This window comes from Megalops cyprinoides, chromosome 17 (assembly GCF_013368585.1).
Source record: "Megalops cyprinoides isolate fMegCyp1 chromosome 17, fMegCyp1.pri, whole genome shotgun sequence".
NCBI lineage: Eukaryota > Metazoa > Chordata > Actinopteri > Elopiformes > Megalopidae > Megalops > Megalops cyprinoides.
The window spans coordinates 27,803,352-27,826,872 of NC_050599.1; the positions used below are offsets into that span (position 1 = coordinate 27,803,352).

The 23,521-nt window shown below is 46.7% G+C and overlaps 1 protein-coding gene across 1 annotated transcript; it reads right to left on the reverse strand.

The window, feature by feature from the left end:
* Positions 1-1,582: 1,582 nt before the first annotated feature.
* LOC118792638 (WD repeat-containing protein 20-like) lies at positions 1,583-22,842 on the reverse strand. The gene is made up of 4 exons (XM_036550529.1): positions 22,570-22,842; positions 5,190-5,372; positions 2,815-4,173; positions 1,583-1,802 (listed from the first exon to the last, which is right to left on the reverse strand). Exons 1-4 carry the CDS (start codon positions 22,816-22,818, stop codon positions 1,749-1,751), a joined length of 1,845 nt encoding a protein of 614 aa, XP_036406422.1. The 5' UTR covers positions 22,819-22,842; the 3' UTR covers positions 1,583-1,748.
* Positions 22,843-23,521: the final 679 nt, after the last annotated feature.

The window sequence follows — 23,521 nt, forward strand, 5'->3', positions numbered from 1 at the left end:
GCTGTGACCACAGTCAACTTCCAAAAGGTCACCTCCTGTAGTTCCTGTAGACCACAGTGGACGTTTTCAGTGAAGGAGAAGCCATGAAACACGACAGCAGACACAGCCCCTCTGCCTTCCTCGGCCCCTCCAGCACAGGGGCCAAACCCTCTGACCCACACCGCTGTGAACAAAGACTGGCAGTCACAAATCAGCAGGTACATTAAAACTGCTTTAATAGTGTCATATGGAAAAGGTCCTACCATCGAACCTCGAACCTAGCTGTTCCTAGTGGCTGCTACTTAACGTTACATAGAATAGCGTTGCTGATGTTAAGCAAAATCTTTATTAAATCTTGTAATGTTTTTTTTTTTTTTTGTAGTCTGCCGTAGACTTCCTGAGCTTCATATAATTGCTGAGTTCACCTGCCTCGCTCTGCCGGGCCTCCTTACAATTGTGTGAATCCGTAACAATAAGTAAGCAATTCAGCTTCATCTTGGAGATAAGAGCGTTTGATACAAAGATGTCTCCTATACCAACATTTAAGAAAATACATCTGAATGATCTCTTTTATACAACAGAAAGAAAAAAAAAAAACAAAACGAAAACAAAAACCTGCATATTCAAGATTTGTTTTAATATTATTAATATGTATATATTTGTCTGCATTAGAAATATCACTATTTTTCTTTAATGAAGGTGAACTTCCACTAGTGTAATGATCATTTTTGCCCCATCAATCACTGAATTACAATATTTATACATATTATACAGAGTCCATTTTAATCTGAAACAATATTAAAATAAATGTTCAATAGATACAAAGGTTTTAATTCTTTAATATTTTATCCACCTTATAGCTGTCTGGAGTCCTTGCTCACTCAAAATATTGTAAAGCCATTCTGTTCTAGCAAACTATTAAGTGCAAACAATTTTTCTCTTCTCCTTTAAAAAAACTATGATTGCAGCATCCAGCTCTCAGATTCAAAATTTCAAGCCAGGAGAACGTGACTTGCCATTAACCCAAGTGCATCCAGGCCGTCTTCGAACGTCTCACCCTTTTTTTGTTCCATCATACTTATAAAATGAAAAGAACAGCAACAACAAAAAGGAAAAAATAAAGATCAGTGCAAAATACTCAGCTGTGAATTCTAATTTAAATAAAAAAGGTTCAACCTAAAAAAAAAAGTTTTTTTTTTTTTTTTTTTTTCCTCTTCCTACCGAAGCAGAGGGTTTGGGCTTCCATCTCGCCGCACCAGTGGCCCGACTGGCCCGTACTGCATTCTGAGACAGGAAAACACAAGAGGGGGAGGGTGCCGACTTCCCGCTCAGGCTTGAGAAGATGGGGGCACATTGGGGAAGGGGGGGGGCGGTGAGTGGGAGTGTGGGGGGGGGGGGGTCTAGGGTGATGGGAAAACAAATATAAAAAACCCTAACCACCATCCCAAGACCCCCCCCCACCCCACCCCGCCCCGCCCCCCATTCCGAAACCCCCCCTCCCCTCCTCCCCCGCCTTCACATTAAAGACAAAACTGTCTTGACAATTTCAGCAGTCTTCCACAATCACTCCTCACCCTTCCTCTATGCCTCTGAAGGGCTCTACCTGCGCTGGGGGCGTGTTTTTGGGGAGGGAAAAAAGAAAAACAGAATGAGGGAACAAAAAGGAAAAAGAAAGGGCTTTGCGGTGCGCGTGCCGAGTGGAGCTGGGCTCTGGCGATGTCATTGCGTCTCTGTGACCAGGGCTTTTCTTAGCAGCTGAAACACGGTGGCTATACTACAGTCCCGCTGGGAGAGTTGGCTTGGTTTTGGGAGGACAATAAACCCTGCAAAGGAGAACAAGGAGAGCTGTGTTGGGGACCTTTCTGGGGAAAAAACGGCCAGCCTCGCTCGTGTCTGCAGAGAACAGTGACCCTCCATAAACTGTAAAGTGTGCACACGATTGAAAGCAGCCAGTGATCCACACCGGCAGCCAGCATAGAGTGGGTGTTTCTCACCAGTGTGAATGTAAAATGTAAAATACAAGTGGGTAACAGGCCACACCCCTCTCTAGAATTCTTATCTACTTGTACTATTGCTAGTGAGTTGTGGTATATTATGCAATTTATTGGTAGGTGATTTATGGTATTGTATGCATTTGACTTTCTACACTTTCTATGTTGTCTTACTTTCAGATTAGCACAAGTTAAATTATGGTGATGCTGAATGGTGTTGTATGCGCTTGCTGGTCTGGGAGTGTTACTCATAACTCAGGTGGATACAGATCCGTTCTCCTGCACTAGCATGTAGAATTAGGGGGTGGTCCATGCACAGTCAAGGTTTGTATACAGGGCCCGCTGTCCTTACACCACCTCTCTCCCTCACTACCCAACCCCTCTGTGTGTGTGTGGGTGTGGTGTTGTTCTGTGCTGCCTCACCCCAGCACACGGCAGCAACAGGGGTCTCCTGGCACAGCAAAACCCCAGCGCGCACGCACGCACACACGCACGCACACACACACACACACACACGCTCCTCTGCCTGTTACCAAAAGCAACCACAATGGGGCAGCTCTGTGCTCCCTGGGTTTGATTTTGGAAACTGAATGTGGTAAAGAGGGTTAAGAGGAACAGCATCAGTAATGCTGCAGGCTCTTAGAGCTTAATAACATGTCGTGTGAAGGCAAACCCCCATGACTGAGGGGGGGGGGGGGTTTCAAACTGCTGCCTACACTTACTGTTGTGTGCACTCCTCAAAGTGGCAGGGCGGCCGGCCGTGTCACACGGAGAAAACGCGCGCTGGCCAAAAGCCGCCACCCCAAAGGGCGGTGCTCTGCGTTTCCTGAGGCTGAACACTTACCACTTTGCCGGGCCTTGCCCATGTGCAAACAAAGCCCTCCTGGCAGGCTGTGACGAGGCAGTCCTCCAGGAAGATGAGCACGGTGAGTCTCTCGTGCGCAATCTTTTTGCAAATGAGCGGCTCTAGCAAGGGCACGTCCTCCATGCGCGGGCACAGCGCCGTACCCAGGGTCCGGGCGGGGTCGGAGCGGCCTTTGGCCAGCAGGTTGAGCTTGTCGCTGCTCTTGCTGCTGATGTGGCCCATGCTATGGTTGCGCTTGTGGTCCTTGTCGTGGTGCCGCTCCTTGCGGTCATGCAGCGAGAGCGTGGCGAACTTGCTGACGCCCGAGGCGATAGCGCTGTCCATGATGCTGGCTTTGCTGTTGGCGGTGGTGGTGGTGGGGGTAGGGGTGGGGGTGGGGGTGGGGGCAGGTGTGGCCGGCGTGGTGGTGGCAGGCGCCGCATGCGGCAGGCTGTTGGAGCGTGGGAGCGACGTCAAGAGGGAGTTACCAGGAGCGGTGGCCGGGTTGCCGTTGGCGCCGGGGTTGTTGCTGCTTGCCGTGACGCCACTACCCCCGGTGGGGGGGCTGGTGGTGGCATTCATGACGTTGGTGTGTGTCCTCGTTCGGGACAGCGGGAGGTGGGGGAACAGGATGTCCTCCGTCAGGTCCCACAGGCACAGCTGCGTGTCCTGCCCCACTGAGCCGAAGCGGTACGTGACGCTGACCGGCCGGCTGTCCGTGGAGTTGCGCTTGGAGAGCCGTGACTGCGTGCTGTTGGCCCGCTCGCGGCCGAAGTGGATTTGGTCCTGGAAGTCCTCGTCGCTGCCGCTAAATTCTAAGGGGTCGCTCTCCTCCACACTGGTCGTGTAGTGGTCAAACGCCACCACGCTCACCCATGACTTGTGCCCGTGGCCCCGCGCAATCACCCGGCAGTCCGAGAAAGACCAGACGGTCACCAGGTCGTCCTCGCCGCCCGCCACGATATAGCGACCGTCGGGGCTCCAGCAGACACACAGCAGCCCGCCGAAGTAGCTCTTCATGGTGCCGTGCAACTCCACAGCATCGAAGTTAAACACCCGCAGGAAGCCGTCCTGGCTCACGCACGCCAGAAACTTGCCGTCGGGCGAGAAGGCGAACTCGTTGAGCGCGCCCTCGCCCACCGTCCATTTGAGCAGGGGGTTGCGGGCCGACTTGCTCTTGCAGGTGTGCACAGCGTAGCCCTCGCCCTGCTTCAGCAGCTGGTAGTGCGGCGCTGCGGTTCCGCACGCATGCTCCACGTTGTACAGGTACATGCTCCCGCTGGAGTGCGCCACCAGGAAGAGGCTTTCCGAGCCTGGCACCCACTTCACGCAGGTCACCCGCGACTTGTCTATTAGCCTCTGAGGGGAAAGTGGGACAAAATGAGAAAAAAAAGAAAAACACGTGTTAAGCACGTAAAGCCTCGGTTAATTGCATTTTTAATGGAACTGTCACCAGACAGATTAGAGTCAATGTAAGTGACAGTGTCACTGGGTGCTTTTCCACCGTTGTTGCCTGCTTCAGTACTCTGTGCTGCTTGCGAGAACCTAACGCAGGGGGATTCACTCAAAGCCTCAATTAAAATGCACATCGCGACCTCTGTATAACCTGACACTCCAAATTGCAGGCAGCTCTCAGTGGGGCAAGGGGCATGGGGCAAGGGGCGAGGGCCGTGTCGCTACGCGTTTCCAGTGTGTGGATCATCCACCCTGCTGAAGATCGGAATCCCCTGTCTACCAGACCTCCCTATCGGATGTAACCGTTTTATACAGATCCCTATCTGAGAGGGATTTCCCTAGAGTCATGACAGTGATTCATTGGCCTGTCAAACCACAACCACACTATGAGTCATTTCCTAAAGAGCTGGTATCAGCTCTTCTTTACCACCCATTCATATTCTGTGGCATGTGGTAGATGAGTCTCTTCCCAATGCCCTGCCATACAAACCAAATCACTTCAGCATATCCCCATCACTACAATGACAGTAACTGCATAACCTATGCAGAAAATTACATACCGGCTTTATATCTTATTAAACAATTATATCCCCTGTGACAGGACTTAAAAAGTGTCTATAGTAGTTTTATGTGATCATTAAACCAACAGAAAGGGTCTACTTCCTGTAGTGAGCTGGTGTACACTTGGTGCGTCCACCTAAACACTTTCCCTGGGATCCATTTTAAATACTGGGTCTATTTTAGAAAATTTGATTTACTTCCACTGAAATGAGATGCTCTATCAGCCTTAATATAAAGTAGGGCTTTTCCCCAGGATATAGGTTTTAAAAACGCAACTCACGGTCATGTCAAAACCGCTAATGCTAATGCTAAGCGGAGAGACAAGGTGTGACTAAAGCAAGTGAGCTTCAGAGGGGTACCTCTTCATTGAAGAGCTTGCTGGTCTCCTTCTTGATGGGGTCGATGAGCTGCACCTGACCGGCGGAGAAGCCCACCAGCAGAGACACGCTCTCCGCCGTGGCCGTAAGGTGGTTAAAGTCATGGCAGGTGGGCTGTGTTCCCTTGTATATCCTCTTATCAATAGGCTTGCTAAGGTCAGCAGCCTGGAAGACACACACATACAGACACACACACACACACACAGGCAGACAGAGTCACACACATGCAGACACACACACACATATACATGTGTACACACAGATACACAATCCACATGGACACACAGACAGACACACAGATAAGATTCATGTCAGACGAACATTTGTAATTCCAGAAAATTTTAAACACTTAATTCCATGTCTTGCCACTCGCCAAGCCTGGCCGTCTGATACACAATACAACAAGAACCTTTCACAGTAACACAGCATGGATGCTTTTAACAGGGCTGCACCACAAGCTAAGCCAATCAGCTGTGTTTGTGACAGTGCAGCAGGGGTTGCCAGTTCCAGTCCTCTGTGGCAGCTGATGAAAATTGTGACTGACCTTGCAATCAGAACGGGGAGCTCAGTATGAACAAACATCAAAAATGGCCCCAAGATCAGTCAGAACCCATTCAAGGAAAAAACCATCACGGTGTATAAATGGCCTTCAATACCAGCATAAAAACACCACACCATTTGACCAAACAGAAATTCTACATCACTGCCAAATGCAGAGAAAGGAAGGAAAGGCTGGAGGAGTGGACAAAACACAATGACCCATGACTGTTCACACTCCCTTTGATGGGCTTTAAGTCTTAATATTAACAGCTGACACCTTGCTGGGTTCCCCCACACCTCCACCACCACTTCATGTTTCCATTACATCTTAATGCACGCCTTCAAGGACTCTGTGACGGTGACCATACAGGAAATCCAGAAAAACCAGTTGAGAACCACCCCCTTGTCCGGCCCCCTCCACCCACCAACCCTTGTTTACAGTGACACAGATGTCCCCAGGCTCCACAGCAAACAGAGAAACGGTGCCTATGACATCACAGAGGGCTAGGCTTCGAGGCATCATGGAAACATAGCACCTGTGACATCACAGGAGAACAGCAACCCTGTCTCTATGGGGTCTCTGTGCGCTCAAAGCCCCACAGGGCTTAGGAGCTGGGGGGTTACCGTCTAATAAGGATAGCATTACATTTTCAAATGATAAATAACATGCTTCTCCAAACTGCTTTTCCCCACCTGTTTTGGAACTGCCGTTTTCCTGTTGCTCATGGAGAGCGCATTAAACTCTGGGAAAACAGTCTGAGAGACAGACGCGTTCTGTAACAAAGGCCCGACATCCGCTCCCCTTCTTAGCCACTGCGATGACACCCTGCTGTACGGAGCCAGAGAAATGCCTTACTGCGTTTCTGCGGGCAGCTTTTAATCTACCATCTGGTATTTTCCGGAGCGGCTCTGTTCTGCTAATGTGTTTGGAGGTCGCGTCCGTGCCCATATGATCATCGCCTGTGCGCGACCGTGGCGGGCGACGCCACTGTGACCTGGAAGGGGTGGGATGACGTGTCGCCGTTACAGGCCTCCAGAACTATAGCGATACTCCATGCCAGTGCAACACTTCTCCTGGCAACACTTGTACTTCCCCTGGCAACAGCTATCTGCCCACAGCATGAGCACAGAGCCCGACTGCAGAGTTGCCACTGGTACGTTATGAGCACCTGGTCTTCTGCACCATGGTAAAATATGGCCCTCTATGTCGATTAGAAAAAGGTATCAGAAGAAGAAGGGGGGTGCTAATATATGCAATACAGTAATTCTGCCACACTTTTACAGATAAAAAAAGAATGGCAGGGTGACTTATAAGGAGACGTACGTTTTACTCAACCACAAACTCTGGAGAATCTGGGTGTGGTGCTGCCGTGGTCTCTTCTCAGTGGGGAAGGTCAGGGGCATGGTGGCAGCCTGGGTTTGAGGCTTATGACTGAGTATCTGGAGAGCAACACTCTGACCAGGGACTTGAGAAGGGAAGGGGAGGAAAATACACTATATGGACAAAAGTATTCGGACGTCCATTGACCATTACATCGTAATGCCATTGTGTTCAAATATATATACTTTAATATGGAGTTGGTCCCCCTTTTGCAGCTATAACAGCTTCCACTCTTCTTGGAAGGCTTTCCACAAGATGGAGTGTTTCTGTGGGAATTTGTGCCCATTCATTCTGTAGAGCATTTATGAGGTCAGGCACTGATGTTGGAGGAGAAGGCCTGGCTCGCAATCTCTGTTCCAGTTCATCCCAAAGGTGCTCGATGGGGTTGAGGTCAGGGCTCTGTGCGGGCCAGTCAAGTTCTTCCACACCGAACTCATCAAACCATGTCTTTATAGTCCTTGCTTTGTGCACTGGGGCACAGTCATGTTGGAATAGAAAAGGGCTTTCCCCAAACTGTTGCCACAAAGTTGGAAGCATAGCATTGTCCAAAATGTCTTGGTATGCTGAAGCATTAAGATTGCCCTTCACTGGAGATAAGGGGCCTAGCCCAAACCCTGAAAAACAGGTGTGGCCAAATACTTTTGGCCATATAGTGTATGTCATTTAAAGGACTTTGGGAGGTTATACTTATAGCCTTATAGACAAAATAATAACCCTAGGGCCCTATCAGGTAATAAGAGCTGCAACATTATTTTTATTAGTATTTGAGCCAATGCATTAGCCGATCACTTTTATGCATCTTTCTTTTTACCAAGGACCAACATGGTGTAATCACGTTTGTCCAAATAGAACACAAAATCTGGTGCTGCAGTAGCGTATTGTTGCCAGCAGATAGCAAGTGCGACTATGGCCTCATCTGCTAACTGCCCGAAACAGCCACCACAGAAGAAGTTAGCAGGTATCAACAGAGGATCAGAGAAGGTGAAGTGGAGGTCTCAGCTTATGCATAATGACATAAAAACATTCCACACTTAAAGAATTTCAAAGGCGGCATTCAGTCTTGAAAAGACGGGATAAATACTAAATACTTTTCATATGTTTTCAGAGATGAGGTTACATTTCTCTTCTGGTTTTTCAATGGTGAAAAATCTGAGCATGCTTTTCTCATATTTGTAAATAACCTAGCACAATTCAGAGACTGACAAACAGAAAACTGGCACCTGCCCACTTAATGTTCAGCTCAAAGAAGAGATCCACGGCAGCCAGCTAGCTAGCCAGACTGAAATGTTACAATGAATCACACTGTGACTGCGTCAACAGACCGCTGAAATGCACTGTTGACATTTTCATGACTGTGTTTGTCTAGCTACTGCCAGAGGCACTGCTGAAGCTTACTGAAGACAGAAGCTTACTCTGGAATGTTTCTTAAATAAATGAGAATGTTTTTTAAATGACTTGGAGTGTTTATACCAGAGGGAAAAAAACCTAAAGTTGAGCTATATAGCACAGGTTCAAACCCAGCCACAGATGACTGGGAGCCTGTGATGAGCTCGATTGGTTCCGCCCAGGATAGGGGTGTGTGTATGTCAGCAGGGGTTTCTCCTCTCACCGCTCAGGCAGATTCGACCACCCTCCCTGCGTTTTGCCAGGCGCCCACGACTCGCCTGGATGACGTCAGCTGCAGCACCTATCCTCCAATGACCAGCCACTTCCACTGTAGTGTGCCGGGTGACTTGCAGTGCAAAAAACAGGAACTGGCTGCTTGTAAGTTTGTCACAGGACTGCATCCGTCTTGCAGCAGTCGCAGTGAAACAATCACACCGTACAACAAGCGGCTCCGGAACAAGGTTCCAAAAAATCAGCTCTGTATAAAGAGCTGCGTTACATACACTACACTAACAGGTGCATGCAGGAAATTTTCAGTAAAATACTTGCCGTAGCCAGTCCCAAATTTCAGAAAAACCAGACTGAAAAACCAAAAATAATTAAGAAAAGACAGATCTTTAAAGGTTCAATAGCAGCAGGCCGCTTCTGAAAACGCAATTATAAGACACAAGCGGGCTATCGGTTTTAACCTGTTAACTGAGCCAAAAATTAAAATGGGGCATTAGCTTAACAGACATCAAAACATCAATTCAGCTAGGTGTACAGGTGGGGATAAGAGATGCTCTGCTCCAACAGCAACCGAGGGGTTCAGTAGAATGACAGGATTTATAACATTAGCATCAGGCAATGCCCAAGTTGATCGAAGGGGGAGCTGTGCCCTGAGCCACGTCTCCACGGTCTCTCAGAGTAAACTCTGAATTATGTTTACATGCCCCAACCGCACCCCCCCACCCCCGCACCCCCCCTGGGCTGGCAGAATGGCGATTGTCAGCGGTTAAACAGTGTGCCTCTTACGGGATTCCTCCTTGAATGTACTCCCACTAGGCAGTGAAGCGGAGGAGTGAAAATCTGAGCAACTAAATCCCAGATCGGATTAATAAATGTGTCTTTCACTATGGCTTGCTGTCAGTTAAAGCTCATTCAGCACTGCTGAACTTAAAAACTGGAGATTAATCTTCCTGCAGGCCTTTCCACAGGACCATCCCCGCGCTCCGCACTGTACGAGCGTGGTTATGTTCCATTGTTGCGGAGCGGTTCAGACACCTCGGGAATAATGACAACTCTAAGCCCCCCTCTGTCTCTGCCTGTCACAGGGATCAATACCGAGTGCTTCCTGCTGCAATAATCCCCACTCTACTGGTAAACACCTTCTGAGGAGGCCTGCACTTCTGAACCCGACAGTTCACTTCACACCGAACTTTCATCTTGAGCAGCACATTTTGAATGAGAGCAACTTGTTTAATGTGAGTTGGAGATGCTGGAACCGTGGCGGTGTTTTGCTAAAGGGGCTCCATTGTCCTTTTCCAGAGATTTACTGGAAACCACAAAGTAAACTGGACACCTACCCTGAGGTCTGCGGAGTGGTTGTTTGCTACAGAGCTCAATTTCAAATCCATCTCTTCGATAGAGAGTTAGTAATCAAATGCACCTGATCTCACACTGGCCCCAGTATCCACATCCTAAAAGCAAATGGATGAACATTTGACTGCTACTGTGAGTAAAGTGGCATGAAAAATTATTTGTCCCTTCTTGATATCCTCTATTATTGCCTATTTGGAGCACTGAATGGTTTCAGATCTTCAAACAAAATCTGACATTGCACAAAGGGAACCTAAGTAAACATAAAACAGTATTTTAATGTTTATTTTGCTCATTACATTTGTTCCTTATTGTACACCCATATCACCCCTGTGAAAAGTAGGCCCACTCCTGGCCTACTCTTCTTTGCAGAACTGCTTGACTGGTAGGTCTTCAAGCACAGTTCAGACCCTGCCACATTATCTCTATTCAAGTAAAGACTGACTAGTCCACTTTAAAACTTTAATTTGGCTTCTTTTCAGCCATTAAGACATGGACTTGCTTCTGTGTTGTGGATCATTGTCCTGCTGCATCACCCAATTACACTTTAGCTTCAGCTCACGCACAGATGGTCGGACATTCTCCTTAAGAATTGTCTGGTAAATTCATGCTTCCTTCAATGACAGCAAGTCGTGCAGGTCCTGAGGCAGCAAAACATCCTCATCCCAAAATTCTTGGGGATCACCCACATGCTTTTTAACAAGGGTGAGACAAGCTTTTATGTTTTTCTTGGTGAGCAGTGGCTTCCAAGAAGCCCATTTTTGCATAGTCTCTTTCTAATTGTTGAATCATGAACAAGGCCTTTAGCTTATGCTAGAGAGACCTGCAAGTCTTTGGAAGTTTTTCCTGGGATCTTTTGAGACATCCTGGATGAGGTCTTGCTGTGCTCTTGGCGAAATTTTGGCAGGTCGGCCACTGCTGGGAATATTCAACACTACTCCAAGTCTTTTCCATTTGACGATAATGGCTCGCACTGTGGTCCAGGAACCTTAGAAATGGCTTTGTAACCCTTTCCAGACATACATCTCAACAACTATGAGGCAGCAAATACTTTTTCACACCACTGTATGTGAAAGGGGCTCTACATGACCAAATCCCACTGCCCCGTTTCACCTCCCCTATTTGTACGCACCTGGTCTCAACAACTCTGGTGGCAACGATGCTCTGAACCAAGATAATAGACACATAAAGGTTGAGTAATCAAAACTGCCAGTTAGTCAACCTGCTCAATCATCGTGCAGTAATCATTTCTCATTATGTAATGAACAAGTGGACGGTAAGCAATGCACACCCTTGCCATCACTATGGGCGGTCCACACATTCTTATCTCAGTCAAGCATAGGGCTGTCACCAGACATATGTGAGCCTGTCTGAAGGAGGCACAACTGACACAGGGCAGGTAAGCAAGGAGAATGCTTTAACTCAACGCCTTTCAAATCTACCACCCACCTGACTGAACACACTTTGTCTGACAGGAAAGCTATCCAACAGCTCTATAATTTCCACCTCGATGTAATACACCTACATTCATCTCAACGGCAGCACGGTCTCCTGGCTAACTAATTCCTGAGGAAGAGAGTGCTGTCACCACGGATACAGAGATAACCATTGCAAAAAGTGGAGTAATTGAAACCAAGCAGTGACCTGTGGTATCTGCCGTGACACTTCTCAGTGCCCATCTCGTGGTTCTGCATGCCCGTACAGCTGCGCCTTAATCTCTCCAGCCTGATGGTTTAACATACTGCATTCCCCTGGTGTTTGCAAACGACGGTGGCAGCGGCAGCATGGGCATCTAATTTATAGTAATGACCGCCATTCGCCCAGGACACAGACACATGTGAGCCGACATATGCTCCCCAAATGGAGCGAGCACTCTTGCGAGCCAGGTAATCAATGAGCCGCACTCCACCAGCTCAGATGTGATCTCTGCATTATTGCTCAGCGGAGACTTTAGATCAGGTCCCCCCCCCCCCCCCCCCCCCCGACAAGGGTCATGCGTCATGGCTTTGTTAAGTGGGTCACGTAGGCCTGATGATGCTCGTGGAAGAGCCTGGTTACAGTCAACAGGCATGGCTGTAGAGCAGGTGGGGAGGGTTCAAGCTCTCTGCTCAGTCCCAGGGGAAAGTCAGGGTGAGGCTCAGCACACATTAGCACAGTCTCCCTCCCCTTCTCACAAGAGCGTCCTACTAAAAGGGTAAAAACAAGGAGACTCTGCAGGTCGTGGAGAATGTCAAAGAGGTGAAGGGGGAGACAGACAGAGCAAATCCCCTAAATAACCCTCCTGGAGACACAAGCCTCAGATTGGAGCCTTTTCCTCACATCCAAATCAGACGAGTGTCATTTCTGAGACACAGGGAACAGTTCGGAATATAAAAGGGCTGTTGTTCACGTCCTTATGAATAAACCCCCTTACTTTCAGAATCCTTCTAAAATATCACAGAATGAATGTTTGCTTTTGTACAACCTAATCCAATAAAACAACAAAAGACAATGTCTTATTTGCAAACATACGGGATGTTTGATAGTTTTCATCACAAGCCCACATGGTGCAGTTACAACAGGTCTCATTAATGGGATGCTGTCAGTGTTGAATACCAGTGTCTAAATGTCTTTTCAGTGTGGAGAGTAATCCATATTTCATCTTTCAGTTTAAAGCCTTGATTTCAGTCTACGCAGCAGCAAAGTCATAGTAAAAACTCAGCAAGATCTCACTAACAATCAGTTTCTTGTACAGTTTGATCCAACATAACTCTGATGTTCTTCGTCCTTGATGCTGATCATTTTCATCAAGCGCACTTTCAATTGTTACAGTACATTTTCCATTCCTTTCAACTGTGTGGTGGAGGGTCATTTCAAGAAAAAAATTGCTTCAATTTTCAAAGTTAGAGAGAGAATACACTGCTTTTATACTGGAGTTGAACGTCACACTTAATACCTCCATTGAAATCCATGTCTGCAAGTTGAACATTTTTCATGGATACTTTTTACATATCTTAGCATATTCTGCATACTAAAAACTAATACTTTTACCACAAGCAAACACTGAAGCAGTGAATTAGCCTCATTGGCCTTGACTTGCTATGCACTTTGTACCCTCAGCAAAGCCATTTCCCTTGGGTTCATTCATAAATACTTTTTTCCCCCAAACAGCTTCAGGCTGAGTTTAAGATGGAGTTAGATACACGCCTCACAATGACACCGGGTTAAAGCATGATTGTTTCTCAGTGAACAGCCCTCGGTGCCCTTTAAGCAGCCGAGCACTCTGGTGGAGTTTGTGTTTGCACTGCAGCAATGAGAGCATGACGTTCTAAATGTCAGCTGCGCCTTTATTTATAAATGTTATTCACAAGTGCAAAAGCAGCTCTGTCCCTGTGAAAAAAACAGTTTCCTCTCTTTTCTTGTGGTTATTGAAAACGCAGCACCATGTTACACTATGGCTACATCTGGAGGATGTCAGTGTTGCCTTGCCTTGCACTAACTCAGTATGAAGTGATGAGTTTAAATGAACACAGTAAGTCTTCACTGACTGACATACTCTTACCGGAGAGATGCCGAGATGGTCCAGTGATAAATTATTCAGTGCTTGTTTATGTAAAGAAAAGACTTTTTACAAGAAAGAAAGTCCAGTTTGAGATTTTAGCAGCATCTCCTTTAAAGGACATAACAGGTGATCAGTGAGTTCTGCCATGGAAACAAAGGCCTTAACAGAACATTACGACTCACCTGTGCAAATTGGACAGTAATGGGCAGATAAGGCTGGTAGAAATATCAGCTGAACTACAGCATTCAGCTCTTTGTCTGGAACTGTCCGTCTAACATACACTGCTCACAACCAATCCAGCATCACTGCTCTGATATGATTACCTGCTCACCACCAGCCCAGCATCACTGCTCTGATATGATTACCTGCTCACTACCAATCCAGCATCACTTCTCTGGATGTGATCACCTGCTCACTACCAATCCAGCATCACTGCTCTGATATGATTACCTGCTCACTACCAATCCAGCATCACTGCTCTGATATGATTACCAATCCAGCTTCATAGCTGTGAATGTGACGGTTCTTAGTGAAGTGATGATTTGTGGATGAGCACACGGGAAGAGGAGAAGGAGAAGATTTTCCCCTCAGAAGATCTACATAGAATTCTGAACCTCAAGATGGGTGAATAAACCAACACCACTCACTACTTATTTACACAGAAGCTTCATTCTCATACCTAATTTACACAAAAAAGCAGCCTGGGGCCATACTCCCATTTCATAGCGATTTACCTTAAAATTTATAAACCGTTATGCTTAACGATTTAACACACAGTAGGCCTAATGCTGACTGACATTAAAAACACATCTTTAAGAATGCAAAAAAAAACACATTACCTCCCCTGAGCAGAAGAGGGCGCTATGTGCAAGAGCATGGAGTGTCAACCTGTCTCTGACCTACAGGTCACATGACCGATACGAGCCAAGCCCACGTGTTGCTAATCAAAGGTGAAAGGCAAACAATGCAAAACAGTGTGGAATTATTTCACAAAAATGAACAGCAACACCTTGAAATGGAAGTTAAGTGATACTGTGCTTAAATGCAGTAGCGGCATGATCTGTTTGCACAGCCATTTGAAGAAGAAACACCCAGCCACCTCTTTAGAGGATGACTCTGAGAGAAGCCTTGCGTCTTCTGTGCCGGGCGCAACAGTATGCTGTGTTGCCCAACTCTCAGGAAGAATGACAGAGAGGGTACACAGCATGGTCACCGAGGGCGTGCTGCCTGCTAGCACAGTTGAGGGGAGGGGATTCATTGATCTCATGAATAACGGTGAACCCAAGCCCTACATCCCAGCAATGGACGATGATCGCTTGAAAAGCACCTCCATTAAAAAAAAAAAAAAATCAAAGGAGCTAAAAGTGCCAAGAGGACAGCGCTCACACTCCACCGCTGAACTGTAATAACTGCCCTAAGCTACACTACCATCACATACTGAAAGGGAGTGGCAGACTCAATCAGCTGTACAGCTGATGTGAAGCATGTCAGAGCGACACCCAGCTGGAAACCTGGCTGCCAAACTACCGCACTGGAGTCACAGTCACAGGGACCTTGAAGCCATGTGACGGCAGCCACCATGTTGAGTACGCTGTCACACGTGCAGGTTAATTTGTCAGGTTTTCACAGGATGGGATTTGGTGCCTTGTTTTGCATGCACTTTGCAGGTGGCCGTGGTGGTGGCGGCAGTGGATGTAGCATGTTTGTGTGTTGTGCTGTTGTGGCTGCTGGCTGACTTTGCAACCTATGCAATGCAGAAGACTGAGCTTCTACCACCCTGACACCACCTTATCCAGGCCTGTATAAGTGGATGGGACTCGGTGGGTATGACACATTTGGAAGGCTTAATGAGCAGCGTTACGCAGTCACAGCTGCACTCTCTGAACGTTCAGTCACTATGCTGTCAGACATCAGAACGCCAGTGTGACGAGGCGAACACTGGCAGATCACAGGAGACCGTACAGGTGCTGTCGGCACTGAAAGTGCAACAGCAGTCCTGTCATCGTAGCGGTTTGCCGATTTCACACCTCTACCCCATTCAGCCTCACACAGACACGGCTGAAAAGCAATAAGACCAAGAGGAGAAGGGTTTTGAAATTCCGAACAAAGGTTCGTGACTGTTTGGGGTGGGGCTAGGATGCAGGCGGAAGCTGGTGATCTTATCACCAGACCTGCTCTGATCCCATCAGCGGTGAGCCCTAACCACAAGCACCTCCGATTTGGAAAACCTGTGAAAACTGCAGTGAGCATTAAGCTGCTGTAAGTGGGGTCAGTGGACCTGCAGATGTGCCCCCGGTGACTGGTGAGTCTGATGTGACTGCTGGAAGGGTGCTGCATTTGGCGAGGAGGCCGTTGGGACCGGTAGAGGGGCTGATGCAGGCCGAGGTGCTGTCGTGACTGGTTGTCCTCATAAAAAAAAAAAAAAAAAAAAAAAAAGCATACGACATGAACAGAGAACCCATCCCGCTGCTACTTGGGAACAATTGCAGCCGAGATAACGACAGCGAGGTTTGTCCATCATCTCAAATATACCCGCCGGGCTGGCAGAAGGTCGAGAGCGATCAGTTCCCAAGGTCGTCTGGCAAAGCGGCAAGTGCATTTTCTCAGCCGCTGGCATTACCCTCCTGGACAGCCTGCATACTTGTTTATCTGCTTAGCATGTCCACATGCTCTTATTCTTTAAAAACATTTAGACTGGTTAGTCCAAAAGGCTAAAGAGAAGAGGACCCATTTCGGCCTACTGTCAACAGTGTGTAAAGTAAAGATGCACCACAGTGACCATTACGCTTAACTGGGCCCACTGACCATTCACTACACCACTTGGGGTCTGCCCTTAGCTCCAGGATTGTATGGTGCATCAGTGTTTAGCTGTGGCTGTGGACGCTTTTGATTTGCGCTCACATTTGCATTATGTGGCATGTGACTTAAAGGTATTGCCATGGACAGGAGAGACGGGGCGCTGCAAAGCACAGTGGGAAAAACAGCTAAAAGCTGCATCTCCGTCGAGGCTCAAAGTGCCTCAACTGCTGGCTGCCCATGCAAGATGGACAAGGATCACTTCTGCTGCTGACACAGTCAGACCAACGCATGAATAAGTGGTGTCGGGGCTAAGACAAACCCCCGGGGATGAGTGCAAAGAAAAGCTTTTCCTACAACAACAGATCTGCTTCTCTCACAGCTCAAAGCCTCTTTCTGCAGAGGAACAGACACACTCCTCACGAGCTGAGCTCTGATCATGTAGCACAGGTGGGGCGTGTTTCAAGTAGTGTGCAGGAGCACTGGCCCTTCTTCAGAAAAACACAAAGCTTTCTTAAAAACAAGGAGGTCAAACACTGAATTCTGAGAACAAACTCAACTGACGACCACACAAGTTTTTCTGCTCTGTACCACTATTGGTACTGCATTGAGCAGAAATCTCTGTTCATTTGAAGAGGGTGTTTTTTTTCGCATTTCTGAGGATCTCACACCTGCCAGCATGACCTCTCATGGAGTCCCATTTGGGATACTGTAGCTAATCCAAACCTCTCCAGCCCTCAAAACAGTTCCTCCAAGAACGCAGACTTCCTGTGGCTGTGCCAGACTCTGAGGGAGACAGGAAGTGCAGATTCATATGCTGCCCCGGCCCCATAGACACAGCCAGTGTCACTCAGAGACAGGAGGAAACAAACAAGATCCCAAGAATCATGAATTTCATTACAGACAAGGAGAGGAAAAACTCATGACTTCTGTTTCCAATACTGAGATCTGATCTGCGCGTATGCTCGAAAGCCAACAGATTTTCCAGGATCTCAGAACAACTAAAGAGAAACAATATTTTTAGCGGTGTTTGTCCTGACACTCTAAACATTAGGTGACCTCCCCAAGTGCTTTTTTTTATTCATTATTATTCTTCCTTCTTTTCTACCCAACTATTCACAAACACCATTTCAACATCAAGGCCCCCCCCCCCCTTCCCCCGTCTACCACAACAACAACAACTGTAGCCAAATGGGAGCATGGGGCTAGGCACGTGCAATCCTGATACAAACGCAAAGCAAGTACTTTGCACACTACAAGTCCCACAATGCATCAGGAGGCAGACACATCCCCCCGATTCTGGGTAACCTGCAGACGCCCAAGTGAATCACAAGTGACACACTAACCTTCACCTACCCCTCCCCATCCCCATGTGGAAAAAAGTCAATTTTTCCTGCTGTTGTCGGCTACCGGTGATCTTTGGCAAATGAAATGGCCAGTTTCAAACGCTGGCCATATGGTTCAAGCACTGAGACACTCATAAGGCCAACTTATGTTTTTTATACTGTCTAGCTGAAAAATTGTCAAAAACACTAGAAAAATCCCATTATGTTATCAATACTTTTAACTTAATTTACTCGTCAAAAATTTTTTTTGAATACCTGACGTGTAAATGTCTCAACGTACTCAATGTAGAGCCCCCCCAAGTCCTGGATTTGGATCCAACTTTTCAATCTAATCTGAACAACAAGACTGAAGACCTGTTGATCTAAAATCTGAGTTTAATTCACCTTAATTCATACATCTCTGGCCCTCTAACACTACAAGAACTGCTTCTTCAATGCTTCATTACAGACAAAATCTTCCCATGAAAAACAGTAGCCAAGCTATAGGCTCTGCAGGCTATATCTTTTCATCATAAAACAACTTCTGTGGAACATGAACATGGTCATACTGCTGATAAAGCTTTGTACACACACTCTTTGTAAATTTTCCAATCAAACTTCAGTTACACCTCAACTTACACCACATTTATGCAGTATTACAACTAAAGTAATGTTCACTGATATTCATACATGAGATGTTAACCTTGAAAATAGACAAAATATTATTATTATTTTCCCCTGCAATCAATCTTCTTTGAGCACCCATACACTCTCACCTGTTCAGGCAGATGTTAGAATCGTAATATGAAAAATGTTCCCAAAAGCAACTTTTTAATTCCCCCAGAAACCAATGCTCTAGAACAAACCTCAATTGCCATCTTTCAACAACAACATTTAACCTACTTTTTTCACCAACAGAGATCTCTCAAGGTGAAACTAACATGGCCCGTTCCTTAAGTCATTAGCAAACAAGGGACAAATTTGCAATGCCGTCCTGAAAGAAAGACTGCCTGGATCTCCTCTGAATTTTCCAATTCATGCAAAATAGCCCTCAGGTTTCACCCTTCCTGAAATATGCAAAGGCCACATGTGTGCGCACAGGGCATGTGAGAGAGAGAGAGAGAGAGAGAGAGAGAGAGAGAGAGAGAGAGAGAGAGCAAGAAAGAGAGAGAGAAGGTCAATGATCACACACTAAAGATGACCAATGAGAGGAGACTGGAGATGACGAAACCCTTTCATCCAAGATATACAGTCCTCAATCTTTTACAAAAGCTGGCGGCTGCGAGGGGTGGGGGCAACAGGGGCAGGCGTTCTAGCTCAAGCTGGACCTCTCTGGAGAAATTCTGCCTCTCACTCCCCTGTCAGGGATCAGCGGCAGTGTGCCCCCTCAGGAGCCAGACAGAAACGACTGGGTGACCTGTATACTTCAGTTGACAGTTTCGCCAGGGACAACTGCGACCAAACTGTCAAAACTTCGGGACAACTCCGGTGCACAGAGCTGCGCTAAGGGGCATGATTTGAATCTGATTCATATTAAAGTTTGACTCTGGAAAAAGTACACGCTGAAGGCACTTTGCGGAAGGGAGGAATGAGCCGACCACCTCAACACTCACATCTGACAGAACAACAAATGACCCTCTCTTCCAAAATCGATACTGAATTCTTTAAAAAACATTTTAGATTCAACCAAGTGGTCAAACATCTGATTCATCTGCTGGTCTTACAACTTACAAAAGAGACTGTGATTGGGCCTGAAAGTAAGCTGATAGATAGCGCAGGGTCTGTAACAGTCTGAATGCAGAGCCTAAACTACTGAACATGTCTCCCTGAGCAACGAGGTGCATGCGTGATTCACACAGAGAAAAAATATCCCTCTAATGACACTACAGGTTTCACAGTGTAAGTGATGACTGACTCTTCAGGGAGGGACAGCCGGGACTGACTCTGAAGACTAAACATATACAAATAAAATCCATGGTATAACATTAGCCACTCAGCAGCACATTGTGAATATATTTTTTCTGTAATATGGTCTCTTTTTTCAAGCCCATATTTAGTATGAACACAACCTCAGCCCTCACATGAGGCACGGAGCACATCAAAGTGCACGAGAGATCATTTCAGATGGTGAAAATTGCCTTTGACCCTGAATCACTGACCCCAGATCAGTTTCTCCTTCTTCACACGTTGGCTGGGTGAAAATAAGGGCTGCGTATGGTGAATCCCTGATTCAGCTGCTTTCTGAAAGTAGCTGCAATGCTTTAGAAGAGCAAAAAGAACCAAAAAAGTGTGGGTTTGTTTTGCATTTCACTTCAGCTAAGAAAACTCTATTCAGTGTCTCTACAGCACTGACACATATGAAAAAAGCATCACCACTGATATTTTACATATTATGAGATATTCTTCTCTGTATGCCTCACATCACTAAGAGCTGTTTCCTGCAGTTGCTGAAGCTCTGAATTTCTGAAAAATGCTTGAAGGGGCTAGTGGCATGGTCTAAAACAGCATGCATAGCTAGCATAACAATGGAGACAGCAATCAGAACCTCCTAGACAAGAACCTAGACAAGAATACAGAAAAAGAGAATACCACAGCCGCCCACAGCAACCAAATATTTGGACATAAAACAGAGTACCTGGTATCAGTCTCACCCTATTCCATGCTTTTCCAACCTGTCACTTAGACACACACGGGCGAAATCAGCTAGAGCTGTGAGTCAAGGGAGGCCTGTTCCATTTGCAAATCCACCACCTGCGATTACCTGAGAAGCTGAGGCTCTATGAGCCCAAACTCCCTTCTCACCCAGTACGGACATCCTCAGCACCACAGGCTGTTCGGTACCGGTACACTTATTGATTGTTGTTACACCACATTTGGCTCATTTCATGTCGTCACCTTCACTAAAACATGTCTATGACAGTATGTGGATCACTCCACTGGGTCATACAATAACACTGTTTAAACTGTTCTTTGAATGGTCTTTAGACTGCCAGCAGTACAGTATCACAGTTATTTCTTATGCACAAAGCAATGCACTTTGTAAGTCATTCTGAATAAGACTGTCTGCTAAATGGCTGAATGTAAAAGCAGATCTTGGGAAAGCACAGCTGGAAGGTGACGATACTGCATGACATGCAACTTCACAAATACGTCAGACTTCAGCACATGAATGGGGAGTCAGTAAGACACTAACAAATGGCCGACGCAATATGTATGGCATCTTTGCAAGGCGCAAAGTTTCCACAACAGCAGAACAGACACTCTGCACAAGCACAAGGCAACCATCAACTGAATAATCCACTTTTTTAACTACAGCTAGTTACTGTAAATGTTCCATGCAAAGCACCTGGCATCCGAGTGACAGCGATTGGGTTTATCTTGTGCCAGCATTCACTCCCCATGTGACAAACAGGAGTCAGAATGTGGTCACCCCCCACCACCTCGCTGTATCTTAAGACAGAAGCTGACAGGAAGCTGTCACGGTATGTGAGTAGAAGACTTGAAAAGGGCAAGTTTCCACAACCCCTCAGGGCCAGGGCATATCATACCAGGGCAGTAGGCAGCATGCTACAAATGCTAGATACATTCTGGAAATCAGACACTACAGTTCTACAACCACCTACATTCAATATGAATGGAAGACAACTGAAAATTAGTCTATCACTTTGCTGATACGACACACGTCAGTACTGGCACATCAGTAATTTCATTTTCTAACATTTTACTTTCACAGAATGTGGCTTTACACAAGGATTTGTGGTTGAAATAATGGCTTTTACTGTTATAATCTTAGTCTGTATGCTTATTTCTTCCAAGGATCCTTGAATAGCAAAGCTCCTACCTAACTAGATAGAAACGTATTTGACCAGTTCGCATAAACGTCTGCTATGGTCCCGAGTTCATCCACGAATACCACCTTCAATTAGCTCAATGGTGTAAACACAGCTCTTACACACACCTGTTCCTCTTGCATTAAACACCTTAGATGTTGTTCAAGGTTTAAGTGTCAATAACCGTCTTTATTTCTGTGCTTTGTCGTCAATACTGACACTGCTTTTGCTCAAGGTCTATCGGCTTGTCAAGATAACTCCACACTACCCAACTCCGGCCTCTTTTCGGCGAGCTAAGTCAGCGAGCTAGCTACTCATTCATTCGAGTACAAAGATCATTGGCACTCACGGCGAACGAGGCACATAACAAGCTATACCAGTAAAACTCTCAAGGGTGAGAAAGTTGCGTGCAGTTCCGTGATGATCGTGTAATACGCTGTCAGGTCATGAAACAGCCCACCATGCTGTGTTCAGTGTGTGCATTTTGAAACCTCGATCTCACGCACACAGACAGCTGGCTACAGAGGAACAAAAACACGAGCGTCAACACGATCAACAGCGTCTTATCTGGCGGGTCACCACAGCCCTAAGCGGCCAAAACCGAGCCGGAGAAATATGTCACTAACTGCGTGACCACCACGCTGCGAGTCACGTCCAGTACGGTCAATCGCAGCCGAGCCACGGTCACGCAAGCGAAAGGGCTCACGCGCATATTTATGTAGAACTTGCGGGTTTCCGTGGTCAATGGGAGGGTTTAAGTCCACAGAAGCAGGTGAACTAAGGCCCTTTCACTGGCAGTTGTGCATACCACAACATTTCCACAAGGGACGCACAACTAAACTAAGGGTGGCTGGCTGGGCTAGCTCGCCACCTATGAGCTGCGTCAGTCACAACGAAGCAAAACTAGACAACACTGTTTCTTGGCTTTAAACTCAGTTTTTGCAGTAGTTTACCCCGGGCTTGAAGAATGTTGGGTCCCGTTTACCTTTCTGACGCCTTTGTAGATATAAAAGTATAGCTCCCGGCCCACATTGAAACAGATTCTGTCGCCGTTGCCGGACTGGTCGTTGACGTTGACGAAGGAGACTTTGACCGGGTTGGAGCCCTGGGAGTTGAAAGGCACCCTGTTGGGGCGGCTGTATTCGGAGTGAGTGAGGAGTTTATAGACGCCTTCCCGAGTGGTGAACTGAGTTTTAATTTCGTTCATCTCCTTCCCTCCTCCCTCCGCCGCCATCTTGGAAATTAGCAGTCATCCTGCCCCGAGCCCGGATCTTACGCACAGCGCATGCGCGTTCCTGCTGGAGGAGCCGACGCACTGGCTTCCACCGTCACCTGATTCTGGAAGTCACATGCGGTTTCCGTAGCATTCGAGGTTACGCTTCTGTGGGTAGTCTGGCTTGTTTGAGTAGTTCAGTCCACGGCATGCATGAATACAAATACTCCAATTTTGTTTGATTTCAGATATGACTGCAAAGTGATCGTGCAGCTAAATCAGCTACCGTACCACTGTCGTCCTTACTGTACCCATCAGCTGTCTAATGTAACTTTCAAAAAGGATCAGTTGCAATCCTGTCTCGTTAGTTAGGATGTTGAAGCCCCATACAAACCATACAAAATTTTAAAGCAGTATAGATTGAAAACAGTCCCTTCCACATTCTTATCTACTTAAAATATAGACAGTGTTAGTCTAGATATTGATGCAGTCAGTGTGGCTGGCTATATATCTAGTTATTAAATGTTTACATGTTCAGTAAAAACTGATGTTCATGTGTCAAGCAAGACTGCCGTTTATCGACCGCGTCAGGTTAGAGCAGGTGCAGCCCAGAAATGTTGAAACATTAGTCTAATCGTACGTGTCCACACTAACATCTACACGAAATAAAGAAAACGGTTTTTGTGTTGACGACTAAAGATCGTGGTCAATAAAACAGCGATGT